Genomic DNA, 12,007 nt, shown 5'->3' with positions numbered 1-12,007 from the left:
CGGGGGGGGGGGGGGGGGGGGGGGGGGGGGGGGAGAGCCCAAAACCTCCAAACCCTCAACATAGGGAAGGAAAGGGTCCAACATCCCATCCCCCACCTCCAGGTACTCACCCAATCCCAATCATGGTCATCCGATATCAAGGCAGGGTGGGTGAGCAACCAACCCGACCACCGAAAAACATCTAATGCCGATGGCCCCTAGGGACAGACAAAGTGCATTACATCCCTAAGAGTGTTCCCGATGTTGAGGGTTGGGATGTTTTGGGCTCCCCCCTCTCAGTCTCCAGTCAACAATTGCAAAGGCATAGGAATGTGGTGGGTACGCGGTTGTGGTACAGTACTTCAACAGAAAATGTGGTGGGTACGCTGTTGTGGTGCAGTACTTCAACAGAAAATCCCATAGGCATTAAAAAAACTAAAAAAAAAAAACTGCATTCATCAGGCGTCAGTATCGCCTCCTGAACACCAGACAGCTGCTGCTCCACCGTGCTTTTCAGAGGGCTGTGGAGACTGCATCCCCTCTGAATGAGACCTAAGTGCAGCACGATTAGCCCTTCTCACCACTCCACCCCAACCTCTTCCTCCATTCTTAGGAATTACGATTTTCAAAATGTTCCCAGGTATGTTCATGTGCATTAGAATAAGCTTTACTAAATCAAGTCCATAGTTTGCAGTCAAAACTATAGTGTACATACATACATATACAATTCATTAAATATGTAAGATAAACTCCCTGCTTAATAGTGCTGCAAAGTGGTTTTGCTTACCTTTCCTCTTAAATTATTGCCCTGAAATAAAAAGCATATAAGAATAAAAACAAAAAAATTAACTTGGGGTAAACATTGCAATAACCGATCACAACGAGTGCTCCCTGAAAATACAACTGTAGTCTCTAACAAAATAATTGTGTGTATACTATACGCATTCTGTATTCAGCATGTATAGTTTATATATGCATTTGCCTCTTAAAGGAATAATAAGTTATCTTTATGCTTTACATCTAGCATTTTGCAGCTCAGAACCTGTATTTTGCTTATGAACATAAGTATTATCTAAACTAAAGTATGCAGCTAATTACTGGCACAAAGCAATAATATATGTGCAATGACACAAATCAAGCACATTTTTTAGTATATCTAAATGTAAATGTGTATGCGATGTACCTAATTTGTTTCTTTTTATTTTGCTCAGACATACACTTTAAGAATCATGACAACCTGTTGTCACCTTTCAGTTTCACTGGCTTAGTAATCCCTTTTTGTAGATAAAAACCTTAAATAGGTTCCAGGTTAATTCCAATTTAATTGTGGAATTTTGTGCATTTCATAAAAACATAACTGGCTAGGATTATTAATTTACAAGGTTTTCCATCAGGCAGTAGCTCTATTGTCCAGTATTTCAATAATGACTCTTCAATTCGGGATCTTTCTTTATTCTACATGGTATCTGTACACTTATCCTTTCAGGGATCCTATGACATGAAGGTGACATTATAACATTTTCTACTGCAGAAAATTGTCACTCTCATTTATGCATGCTATATATTTGATTGCTATATTTTATAGACTACAATAGGAATACAACTGCTACTTCTTTACATATATATTGCATTGGTAGTTTATATACAGATGGTTCACTTCTGAAAGATTGCTCTCATTAAGAGTGTGCAGGATCTTTCATATGAGAGACATACATGTACTACTTGAAAGAACTACTCCTTCCTTTGCTATTCACAGACAGGGCTAATATTTAACCACATATTGGGGTGTTCTACAGCTAGTAGGGACACATGAAAAGTGGAGCTGTTACCCATAGCAACCAATCTGTATATATGCAAATATATAATCTAAATATTGGGCCTTATGTAGACTGGTTTGCTATTAATCAAACACAATATTGGTCACAAGAAAAATGATGAATCATTATCTTGTGACCTGATAAATACACTGTAGTCTATAAAGTAAAGTAATTAAACTGGGATAATTTTTGCCTTTTACATATAAAACAGTATTTGTACAATTATATAAGATTTACCGGAGGAATTATCTAATGGAGTGAAATTCTTTCCTGTTTATGTATGTTTTCCTCTATCGACATAAAATCTGAAATAATAAAAAACTAACATTAAGTGGAGGGGTTTGCTGCTTGGTAAATAGAATAAGACACTACTCCCAAAGGTAAGGATAGGGATTTCTCTCAACTAAAATGTGCAATAATTTTATATAAGAATCATGAATCATTTTTTTGGTTAGTTATTTAAAATATAAAAGTTTGCAAGTATTAATTATTTCTACATTAACTTAATTAACTAAATTGAAAAGCCGTAAACTAAAACAAAATAAAACCTATTCCTAGTTGTATGTCTGAATTTTGGACCAGAAAACAGTTAAAATGGCAATAAACTCAGGAGTTAAATCTTACAAATGCATTCAATTTACCGTATTTCGCGCTCTATAAGGCGCTCCGGACGATAGGACGCAGGGCTTCTGCAACAGAAATTCTGCAACAGAAGCTGCAGTTAGTGACCGCTGAGACAGGTGGCGCGGTCTCAGTAATCACACAGAGCAGACGGAGAACGTTTTTCTTCATCTGCTCAAGGGGCTCTATGGTGAGCTCTTATGGGGGACCGTTGTCACGGTTGCCCAGGGGAGCGGGAGTCCCCGAAAACCACGGCGGGGGGCGGACACGATCGCCGCCGCTTGATTTTATACAAGTGATCTGTTTAGATCACTTGTATTAAACGAGCAGCGGCTCCTACTGTACATTCAGCTCTGCTCGTCAGGAGCAGGGCTGAATGTACAAAAAACTACTCGCCCGGCGCCCGAAACTGCATGTCCCGGGCGTCGGGCGATAGGTATTCGCTCCATAAGGCGCAGGCACATTTCCCCCTCCTTTTGGGGGAAAAAAAGTGTGTCTTATGGAGCGAAAAATATGGTACATAGTTAGTCAGGTTGAAAAAATACAAAAACACATTGAATTCAACCTATACCCTAACTATTAACAAAAATGTATCTTATTTGTGTATCACTCGGATGCAGATCCTCAAATCATCTCTGAATTGGTGCTGACACTGTCCTTCCTTCTGGAGGGGGGCTACTTTTGGTCCCCATGGTCACTGTGTGTGTTGTAAAGTAGCCACCACTCCAAGCTCACTCCCGTGATGGACTACAATCTCAATACAAATTAGTAAACTAAACATGAGATTGTAGTCCATTATGGGAATGAGCTTGGAGTGGTGACTGTGACGTACGCCCGGCCCAAACCCGCTGTGCGTCAATCCCACGTGACTATACACAAGTCTGAACCGAGTGTGAGCGTCACAAGGCCGTGGAGATCGCACTCTCAGCCTCACCCTGCACAGAGATTCCCCAGCTCGCGGGACCCAATCTCAGGCCAGCAGACTGAGAGATATCGTCACCAGGGTTGGTTAACTCCGCAGTTAACCCAAACTTCCACTGCCACCATGTGTTTTTTGTAACGGAAACACAGATCGTGCCCAGCAAATGCTGCGACAATTTAAACTCTTAAACAATGCCTGTGATACCAATGCCCTGTCAGACAGGAATATGATAGGATTCACTATACAGTAGCGCTCTTCAGAGAGGCAAGGATACTTTAAGTTCGTATTTAGAGCGTAGAGATAAGCTTAACAATTTTTAATATCATCCATTAATAAAAGAAATGGTGCAGAAAATATACAGAAAAAGATATTAATAAAAAGAGACAAAATATATACAAAACAGAAAAATAAAAGGGAATAAAAGGTGAATACTTAACCGTCCTGGGTTTAGAAGTTCTGACAGAGTTCACAGTTCAATAAGCAAAGTAGAAGTCTGCAGGGTTCTTCTACACGTAAACTTTCAGAAGATAATGTCCAGAGATTAAAGGGGAACTCTTCTGCGATGTTAAGACTTCTTAGTTCCTTAAAACAAGACCTATCTAGCTAGTTCAGCATCTTTTTGTCAGACCTTTAGGAGCTGGCCCCTAGGGTAGGGCTGGGGCTGGAAAGCAGGCGGAGGATGAACCTTTATTTTACACTATACCCGCCCAATTCCAAATTATGAAATGGAGCTGATTTTGTAACTCAGGTATATGACTTTTGGGTGAATGTGGGGTCACCACTAACAGACCTGCTTGTTTATATTTACTATATTAACTTGTCCACTCGTAATAGATGAGGGCGTGATGCCATGCCTTTAATTAGGGACAGCCATAAAAGGCTTAAAGAGATATTCTGGACTTTCACTAGGGCTGGGGCAATAAAAGATCACAGACAGATAACAGATCTCTGTTCTGTGGAATGTGGAAGGCCTGACAAATGACTAAATAAAGGCCTGCATTTGCTCTGACTGGGGGACAATTTTAATATTCAGACTCAGACCCCCATTATCGTCACAGTGACTACTTTACAACACACACAGGGACCATGGGGAACAAAGTAGCCACCCTCCAGAAGGAAGGACAGTGCCAACACCAATTCAGAGATGATTTGAGGATCTACAACCGAGAGATACACAGATAAGCTAAATTTTATCAATAGGAAAGGTACTTGAATGCATTTTTAAAGGTTTAATTCCTGAATTTAGTGTCACTTTAATTTAGTAAAAACTGGCCTTTGAACAAACTCAAGTACACAGTAATTTTATGGAAACAACAGATATTTGGTTTATGTCAAGTTAAAATCTGGTCGCCGGACATTTGTCCACTTTTTTGTTGGTAATGGACGTGTTTTAAGAGGGTTCTTCAACAGGAATGGCTTACCTGAGTCTCAACAACCCTCTTTTGGTTTCTCAAGATTATAAAGTCTGCGAAAGAGAAACAAAAGCCTACCAGTTACTAGTAGTAGTAGTGAAGTAAGAATAATTGGAAGCAATTGATTTTGTTAAAAGCATCCAACAGGGTCCATCACAGTCCTAAAACTGACATAATTGAGTCTGATTTACTCAAGGAATTAGCCATATTCACCTTGGAAAGTGAATTTTCTCTAGGCAAGATAATTTTCACTTAGCTTAGTGAATTTGGGGAAGTTGTCCCGACTTACGTTTTCTTTTCCTTGCATGTAATTTTCTTTTCAAGGTAAATGTTCACCACATTCCCTGAGCTGAGTGAAAATTAGCTTGCAAAGTAAACATGCTCAACTCATTGAGGGCTATTTATATAAATACATGGATTAAAAGAGAGTGAAAAGCTGTTGCCTATAGTGGCCAATTAAATTACCTGTTTCAAATTCACAGCGAATAAATGCTACATACAGCTGCTGCATAGGCAGCACACAAGTGCTTCGTGGAGCCAGTTTCACAGGTCATCAGAACCCCCCCCCACCCCCCATCAATGCCCAACACTCAGAAGCTGTTAATGACTTTTATGTCATACTACAGTGTTTAGTGCCACTGCTGAAACACTAACAGGGTTATTCACAAAAGGGTGAAGAGTTTGGAGAAGTGAACAATCTAGGACAACATAGCTGAACTGGAAGGTGAGCTGAATTGGATAATTTTTCCAGGTCAGCTATGTTGTCCTAGAGTGTTCACTTCTCTGGCCTTCTCCAAAATCTTCACCCTTTTGTGAATGACCCTGTAAGTTAACATTTGACTAGTTAGAGTATGTAACAATTCACATTTTATTATAGGTAGCCATTCATGACTGGGTTTATGCACCAATCTGAATATTAGGTTATTAAAATTACTTACTTATAAATGTTTTGTAGTTATACCTTCTTAATTAGCCTCACTTTGCCTTGGGCTCACATTACAGCTTGAATGTCAGTTGTCATCTGAAGTCTGATAATTGTTTCCTTGTTAGCCACCTGACCTCACACATTGTGTTCCAGCTCACTCAGCATCTCAAAGAGTGATCTATATCTTCAGTCATCTGCACATCTCTTTACTAATTTCCTTCAATTCCTAGGATTCACAATGGTTCACAGTAATGACACTACAATCATCTGAACCATCACTTGTTATGATGCATCCACTAAAGATACTTTTTTTGTGCTTGTTTCTTACACTTTTAGGCATGATGAAGTAATTGCAGTAGCCAGTATGAATTATGATCCAATTGTTTCCAAAGTAGCAGAAGTCATGGCATCTGGAAAATCTATACGCAAACGTGATGTTGAGTAAGTAGGGTTTAAACGCATTGGAGGAGTTGAGCATTTTTCTCATGAAATTAGATGATACGGCCATTTTAGATTTAAATAATATTGACTGAACTTCTTCTGTAAAGCCCAAATACAGGTGCCACCCCCTACCCCCACCCCAGTTCCTGCACCACCCACTGCCTTAAAAAAAATATATATTTGCATACATACTTTTTTATTATTTTTCAGTCTGGTTTTATGACATGACAGGTCCTCTTTCCCCTATTGTTCACCTGGAGGTGGGCCAGTCCTGATGATGTGGCACTGTAGCATTTTCCTGTGAGCCCAGGTTAGCTTGATGATATACCTTCAGGTGATGGGTGCTTGATGCCCTTGATGGTTAACAGGGAGTGGGTTGAATGACACCTGGTCTGGGTTGAATGACATTCAGTCTGGAAGAGAATCAGTGCTAGATGATGGGAGTAATGAGTCTGCAGGGGACAGGGTGAGTATTTTATCTTCCGTAGGGCAGTGCCTTTTTTAATTTTTCAGGTAACCTGGAATTGGTCTTTAAGAACATTTGTGCTTTTATGATTAAGAAAAAAAGCACAGGAAACAAGTCAGCAACATGCCTAAACCACCAATTATTAAAGGGAGTATTGTTATCTCTGTATCTATATCCCAGATATAAACTTGGAATACAATATTTTCCAATAGCTAGAGAAACAACCCAAGACTGGGGTCAAGAGGTTATAAGAAGCTTCTATAGATGATCCAGGTAAACAGCAGTGGAACTGAGATCAGTTTTAGTGATTTTCCCATATTCCCCCTTGCTTATATCTAATTCATAAAGCATTTATTGTAGTGTTTATTTTTGGAGCAATGATACATGTACCTACTTACCACACATGAATGAATGTCACTCCAGTGACTTAGCATTTGAAATAGCAGGAGGACTAGGGAGCACATTTAAAGGAGAACTATGGGGTCAGGGCTTTTCCCCATAGTTCTCCTTAGGGTAACGGGAGGACACAAACTAGCGTCCTCCCGTCACCCTAGGCTCAGTATACCGCGAGCTACAGCTCGCGGTATACTGAGACGCCGGAGCGGATCCCGACATCGATGTCGAGATCCGCCCAGCTGCGTGAGTGACAGCTGGCTCTGCCTATCTAGAGGCAGAGCCAGCTGTACCCGCCCCCTCCCCCGTCCGTTCCGCCAGTCAGCGCTGGCAGATCGGAGCGGGGAGAGGGGAATCCAGCCCCTCCCCTGTCACGGCAGAGAGCCGTGACAGGATCGAGAGGTGAGCGAACGCCGGTATGTGTTCGCTCACATCCCGATCTACTGAGCCGACCTGTGACCATCTCATTGTCACAGGTCGGCTAGAACTATGAGGTGAGTGGAAAGCACTCACCTCATAGTTCTCTTTTAACCTCATTTACTGTCACTGCAATGGGTAGAGGTAAAGTGAATTGCTAGAAGAGAGGGTTCTATGTGCACACTGAGAGGGCAAATCCCCCTGAATGTATTTGGGCACCAGGGAAAATTTAGTCAGCAGCACATTATTCTTTTTGCATGTGTAAAAAAAAATGACTTATCAAAATTCTTCTTTTATTGCTGCTTTCAACTAAAGGATGTTTATTCGTTATGGCAAGTATGTTCAGTAATGCATCCTTTTATACCATACGTTCTCCTATTTTTCTGTTAAGCCATTACTATTATTATTAAAGCATCCTTAATACTTTTTATGCTGTAGTTTGTTTGGAAACAGTCTTCTGGAGTGAAAAATGGACTAAAAAATAGGATCATTTGAGGTGCACTGGTGACAAGGGACCTTGGGACCAGTGTAAGATACTGTGGATGCATCATGTATCTGAAAAGTTATAGCTGATTATATCTTCATTAATGTTTCCTACATATTGCACCATATAGTGAGCAGTACCTTCATCAATTATTGAACTGAGCAGTTTACCAGACAGTATGACCTCTAAATTATAGGAGGTCAGACTGAACTTTTGTCAAATTATTCTAAAAGCTTTTTCAGACTGGCCCTACACAGGATGCACTCTCTATATCCATATACCCATCAGTGAAAAATAATATAGCTGCATGTCTTTCACATCAGCTTCTCTGTAAATAGATATGGCCATGTTAGTACAAATGTAAGAACATAGAAACATTGGCTTTAAAAAAGTCAATACTTTCATAAAATGCATCAACTTGAGACATATTTACCAATATTACCCATTTGTCATGTGAATAAAAAAAGTATGTAGAAATAAGGGGATTATCAATTAGGCTCATTTACTTTTTTTTTGTAATGGGAAGGTAATAAAACTGTATATCAGGTGCAATCCTATCACCTACTGAACTGGAACTCTCTGCATCAGAATGACTACTTGTTTAAAGATTTCTTCTGTGCTCTCACATTTGCATCAGGCTGTCACCCTCTATTCACAGAGAAGCTGATGTGAAGGAGATGCCTCTATAGAATTTTTCTCTGATGGGTGTATGGATGGAGAGAGTGCATCTTATGTAGAGCTTATGTGATCAAGCCTTTGGATTAATTTGACACACATTCGGTCTGACCGCTAATGATTTAGAGGTCATACTTTCTGGTAAACTGCTCAGTTCAATACTTGGTGGTAGTACTGCTCACTATATGGTACAATGTGATAGATAAGCTGATGATTGAAAGATGATTTATGAGTGATAATGATAATTTAGAGGTTGGATAAAATTAGGGTTGCCACCTGTCCAGGATTCACCCAGACAGTTCGGGTTTTGAATGCTGTGTTCGGGTTTCATGGCAGCATAAACCCAGACAAAAGATGTCGGGCAGACAGGGGCAACCAAAATTAACATAGGTGCTACTGGCCCCCCACTGAGAATAGGCTCAACTGTGATATTTACATATGAGTGTGAGGCGCTATTTATATATGAATAAGCATTGACTCTATCTCTACAAAAAATGTCCGCGTGCCGCTGGTGTGTTCGGGTTTCGCTTGAAGAAAAGGTGGCAACCCTAGATAAAATATTTAGGGCCATATATTAGTTTTGGTAGTGAAATAACCCATTTTATAGCAGTCTATACATTAAACCAAAAACGATAGAGGGGTAAAGGGCAAGAGACAGACGGAGAGATTTAGTTCCAAAAGAGGAACCATCTCTCCAAATGATGGACAATTGAGAGCTATGCAGTAGTACTAGATGCACCCTTGTTTTTAGGATTGTAAGCGAAGCAATGTCATGTAAATACCTTCTATTATAAGAAGGTTTTACAGTGCTTATTATTGTTAGGGTCATGATGCAAAAGAAGGGCATGACAAGTAATTACAGCGACCTAATCGATAGCACACAATTTTATTGAACATAAGGTTACCAACTGAAGGCCTTTAACCAGTTTGTAAATGTAAATTTTTCACAAAGGCCCTTAGGATCATGGTCTGGTCATGTCTGTAAATACAAGCAATGTCAGCAGCAGTGTAAATGTCACTAATGACTCTAATGATTAGAGAGCTATTACATGTGCAATAGGGTAAACAATGGTACTGTAACAGCCTCAGTATTAGGCTCTGGATGCTCCCACCAGACAGAACCATGCTGTTAAAGGATGCCTAGGCACAGAACATAATGAATGTATGTTCAAACATCACAAATGCACTTTTAACTAAGTGCTTTCTTCAGCTACTAGGCTGAATAATTTACATATTTTTGTAATGATTTACATATATATGGAATGGTAATCTGAGTGTCATTGGGTAAAAAGGGATAAAAATGATATATAGTATGATAATTACATCACGTTTCTTTCTATTATAGAACTGGTGACATTGCCTGGCTCACAGGGAAGGGCTCGTAGCCAATTGAGATTGACATTCTATCAAGACGATAATGACAATAATGCATGCAGGATGGTGAAATGCTTAACATTTAAAGTCTTGCTGACAATGAGATTACATTTTGGCTTTTACACACTACTCGATGAACTCCCAGCCACAAAATGTGCTTTTTTCTGAAAAGACATTGATGAGAAGTAGAGCCCGGAGTTCTTCAAGCTACAAAGGATTAAAAATGATGCTGCAAATTTAAATTTTCTTTAGATTCATCAAACTTGCTTGAATGCTGAAGCATCACATTTTTGAGAACACTGATTCATTTTACTTTAAGAAATGAATAATGTGACCTTGAAGTGAATCATATTTTCACTTTATTTCTCTACATATCATTGACCAATTTTTTTACTTGATAGAACAAAATGAGCCAACCGTTCAAACATCTTGGCTCTAGTATTTTTGACTGATTTGTGTCAATCATTAGGATTTGCGTTTACAACTGATTTAATGTAAGGTGTATAAATTGCACTTATGTTCATTTTTTACCTGTATTGTTCAAGAATGATGCTGCTCTTTGTTAGACAATTCAGGTCTGTAATTCAAGTCATTGTAAAATGGCATATTATATCAGTATGGGATCTTTTTACTGAAATGATAGGCTTTTGGTATTTTCTTAACAAAAAAATGTAGCTTGGATTGCCTACCTGTACTTAAAGTGCATTTCTAGCCAAAACATTTGGTTTCGTTTTGAATAGAGTAGGGAATGGTTAGAACCCCTGTCAAATGTTTTCATATGCTGTTCTGTGTTACAGAATTTCACTCACTTTTTGTCTCAGAGATGTAACAGGAAGTCAGTGGTAATTTCTCAGAAGTAAGTTAGTTGATACCAGAACAGGTGTCCTCTCACTGGTTTTTCTGGTGACAGCCGTAACATTTTGAAATTTCAATCACTTTCTGTCCCAGTGAAAGTGGTCACAAAGACAAATAGATCCAAATATTTAAGAGGTGCTGGGATCTAAATGTTAATTCAAAAGTCCAAATGAACCAAGGTTTTCCATGCAAGCTCACTGGCTCTGGTTAGGCGGCTCCAACAGCAAAGGTCTCCCTTAGTAAGGTCCCCAGAAGAAGTTTGAGTGTAGACATATATTGAATAAGGGCTAGACCAAATGGGTGTAAAAGTTCAAAGAGTATTTAATTATTCAGTCACAAAGGAAAAGCAGCCAACGTGTTTTTGGGAGCAACAACACTCCTTCATCGAGGCGTTAAACAATAATGTGCGGACTTAAAAAAAAAACGACTGAAAGCAAAATGTTTGTTTTTTTGTGGACGGTAATTACATGATGAGATCAGCAACAGTTGACTTTTTCACCCATTTGATCTGGCACCCATTCAGTATAAATCTACACACCAAGACAGATAGAGACAGCAAATCTTACCAAAGGAGACACATACAGCAATAAAAACTTGACAGATTCTTTATTTTTCCCTACTCTATCCACTATTTTTCTGGTAAATTATAGCATGGTATTATAGCATCAAACCTCCGGCCCTCCAGCTGTGGTGAAACTAAAAATCCCATGATGCATCTCTCTCCGGGAGTCATGTCTGTGGCTGTGAGAATCTTGCAATGCCTCATGGGATTTGTAGTTCCACCACAGCTGGAGGGCTGGAGGTTTGAGACCCCTGCCCTAGATGCTTGCTTAATTGCTTGCTTGTTAGTAGATCTACAGAATGTAGATCTGTACAACTACTTTTGTGCATGCACCTTAAAAAGGATATAGTTATAGCTAAAAGAGAACAAGAAACAACATAACCAAAAGATATATTAAAACAATGAATGCACTGTTTCTACTATATAGAGTATATCGTATATAGTAATTTATAAAGTCGAGATATATTGTCCAGATATATTTTTGCATAATATATGAAAAACTGTTAATAGTATTTTCTTTAAAAACAAACACCCTGTATATTGTATACAGATCACAGGAAAATCTCAAATTATAAAGTTGCCAAAGTTTTACTTGAAATCTTAGTTTTAATTATAGGGATTGTAATCGATGATTATGTTTTATAAGGAAATATGTTTGGAAATC

At 39.1% G+C, this 12,007-nt stretch overlaps 1 protein-coding gene across 1 annotated transcript in view; it reads left to right on the top strand.

Moving 5' to 3' along the window:
• AIFM3 (apoptosis inducing factor, mitochondria associated 3) overlaps window positions 1-10,258 on the top strand; it is a 73,026-nt gene extending 62,768 nt beyond the window's left edge. Inside the window, exons 19-21 of the mRNA XM_018570739.1 lie at window positions 6,013-6,117; window positions 7,709-7,729; window positions 9,898-10,258. Coding sequence (XP_018426241.1) covers window positions 6,013-6,117; window positions 7,709-7,729; window positions 9,898-9,937 — 166 coding nt within the window. The 3' untranslated portion in view covers window positions 9,938-10,258. The remainder of the gene's footprint in view (window positions 1-6,012; window positions 6,118-7,708; window positions 7,730-9,897) is intronic.
• The last annotated feature ends 1,749 nt before the right edge of the window (window positions 10,259-12,007 follow it).

The sequence above is a fragment of the Nanorana parkeri genome, unplaced genomic scaffold (genome assembly GCF_000935625.1).
Source record: "Nanorana parkeri isolate BGI_ZX_2015 unplaced genomic scaffold, ASM93562v1 scaffold1589, whole genome shotgun sequence".
Lineage (NCBI taxonomy): Eukaryota > Metazoa > Chordata > Amphibia > Anura > Dicroglossidae > Nanorana > Nanorana parkeri.
Note: the sequence above shows the minus strand (reverse complement) of the source record. Positions and strands in the feature narration are given on the sequence as shown.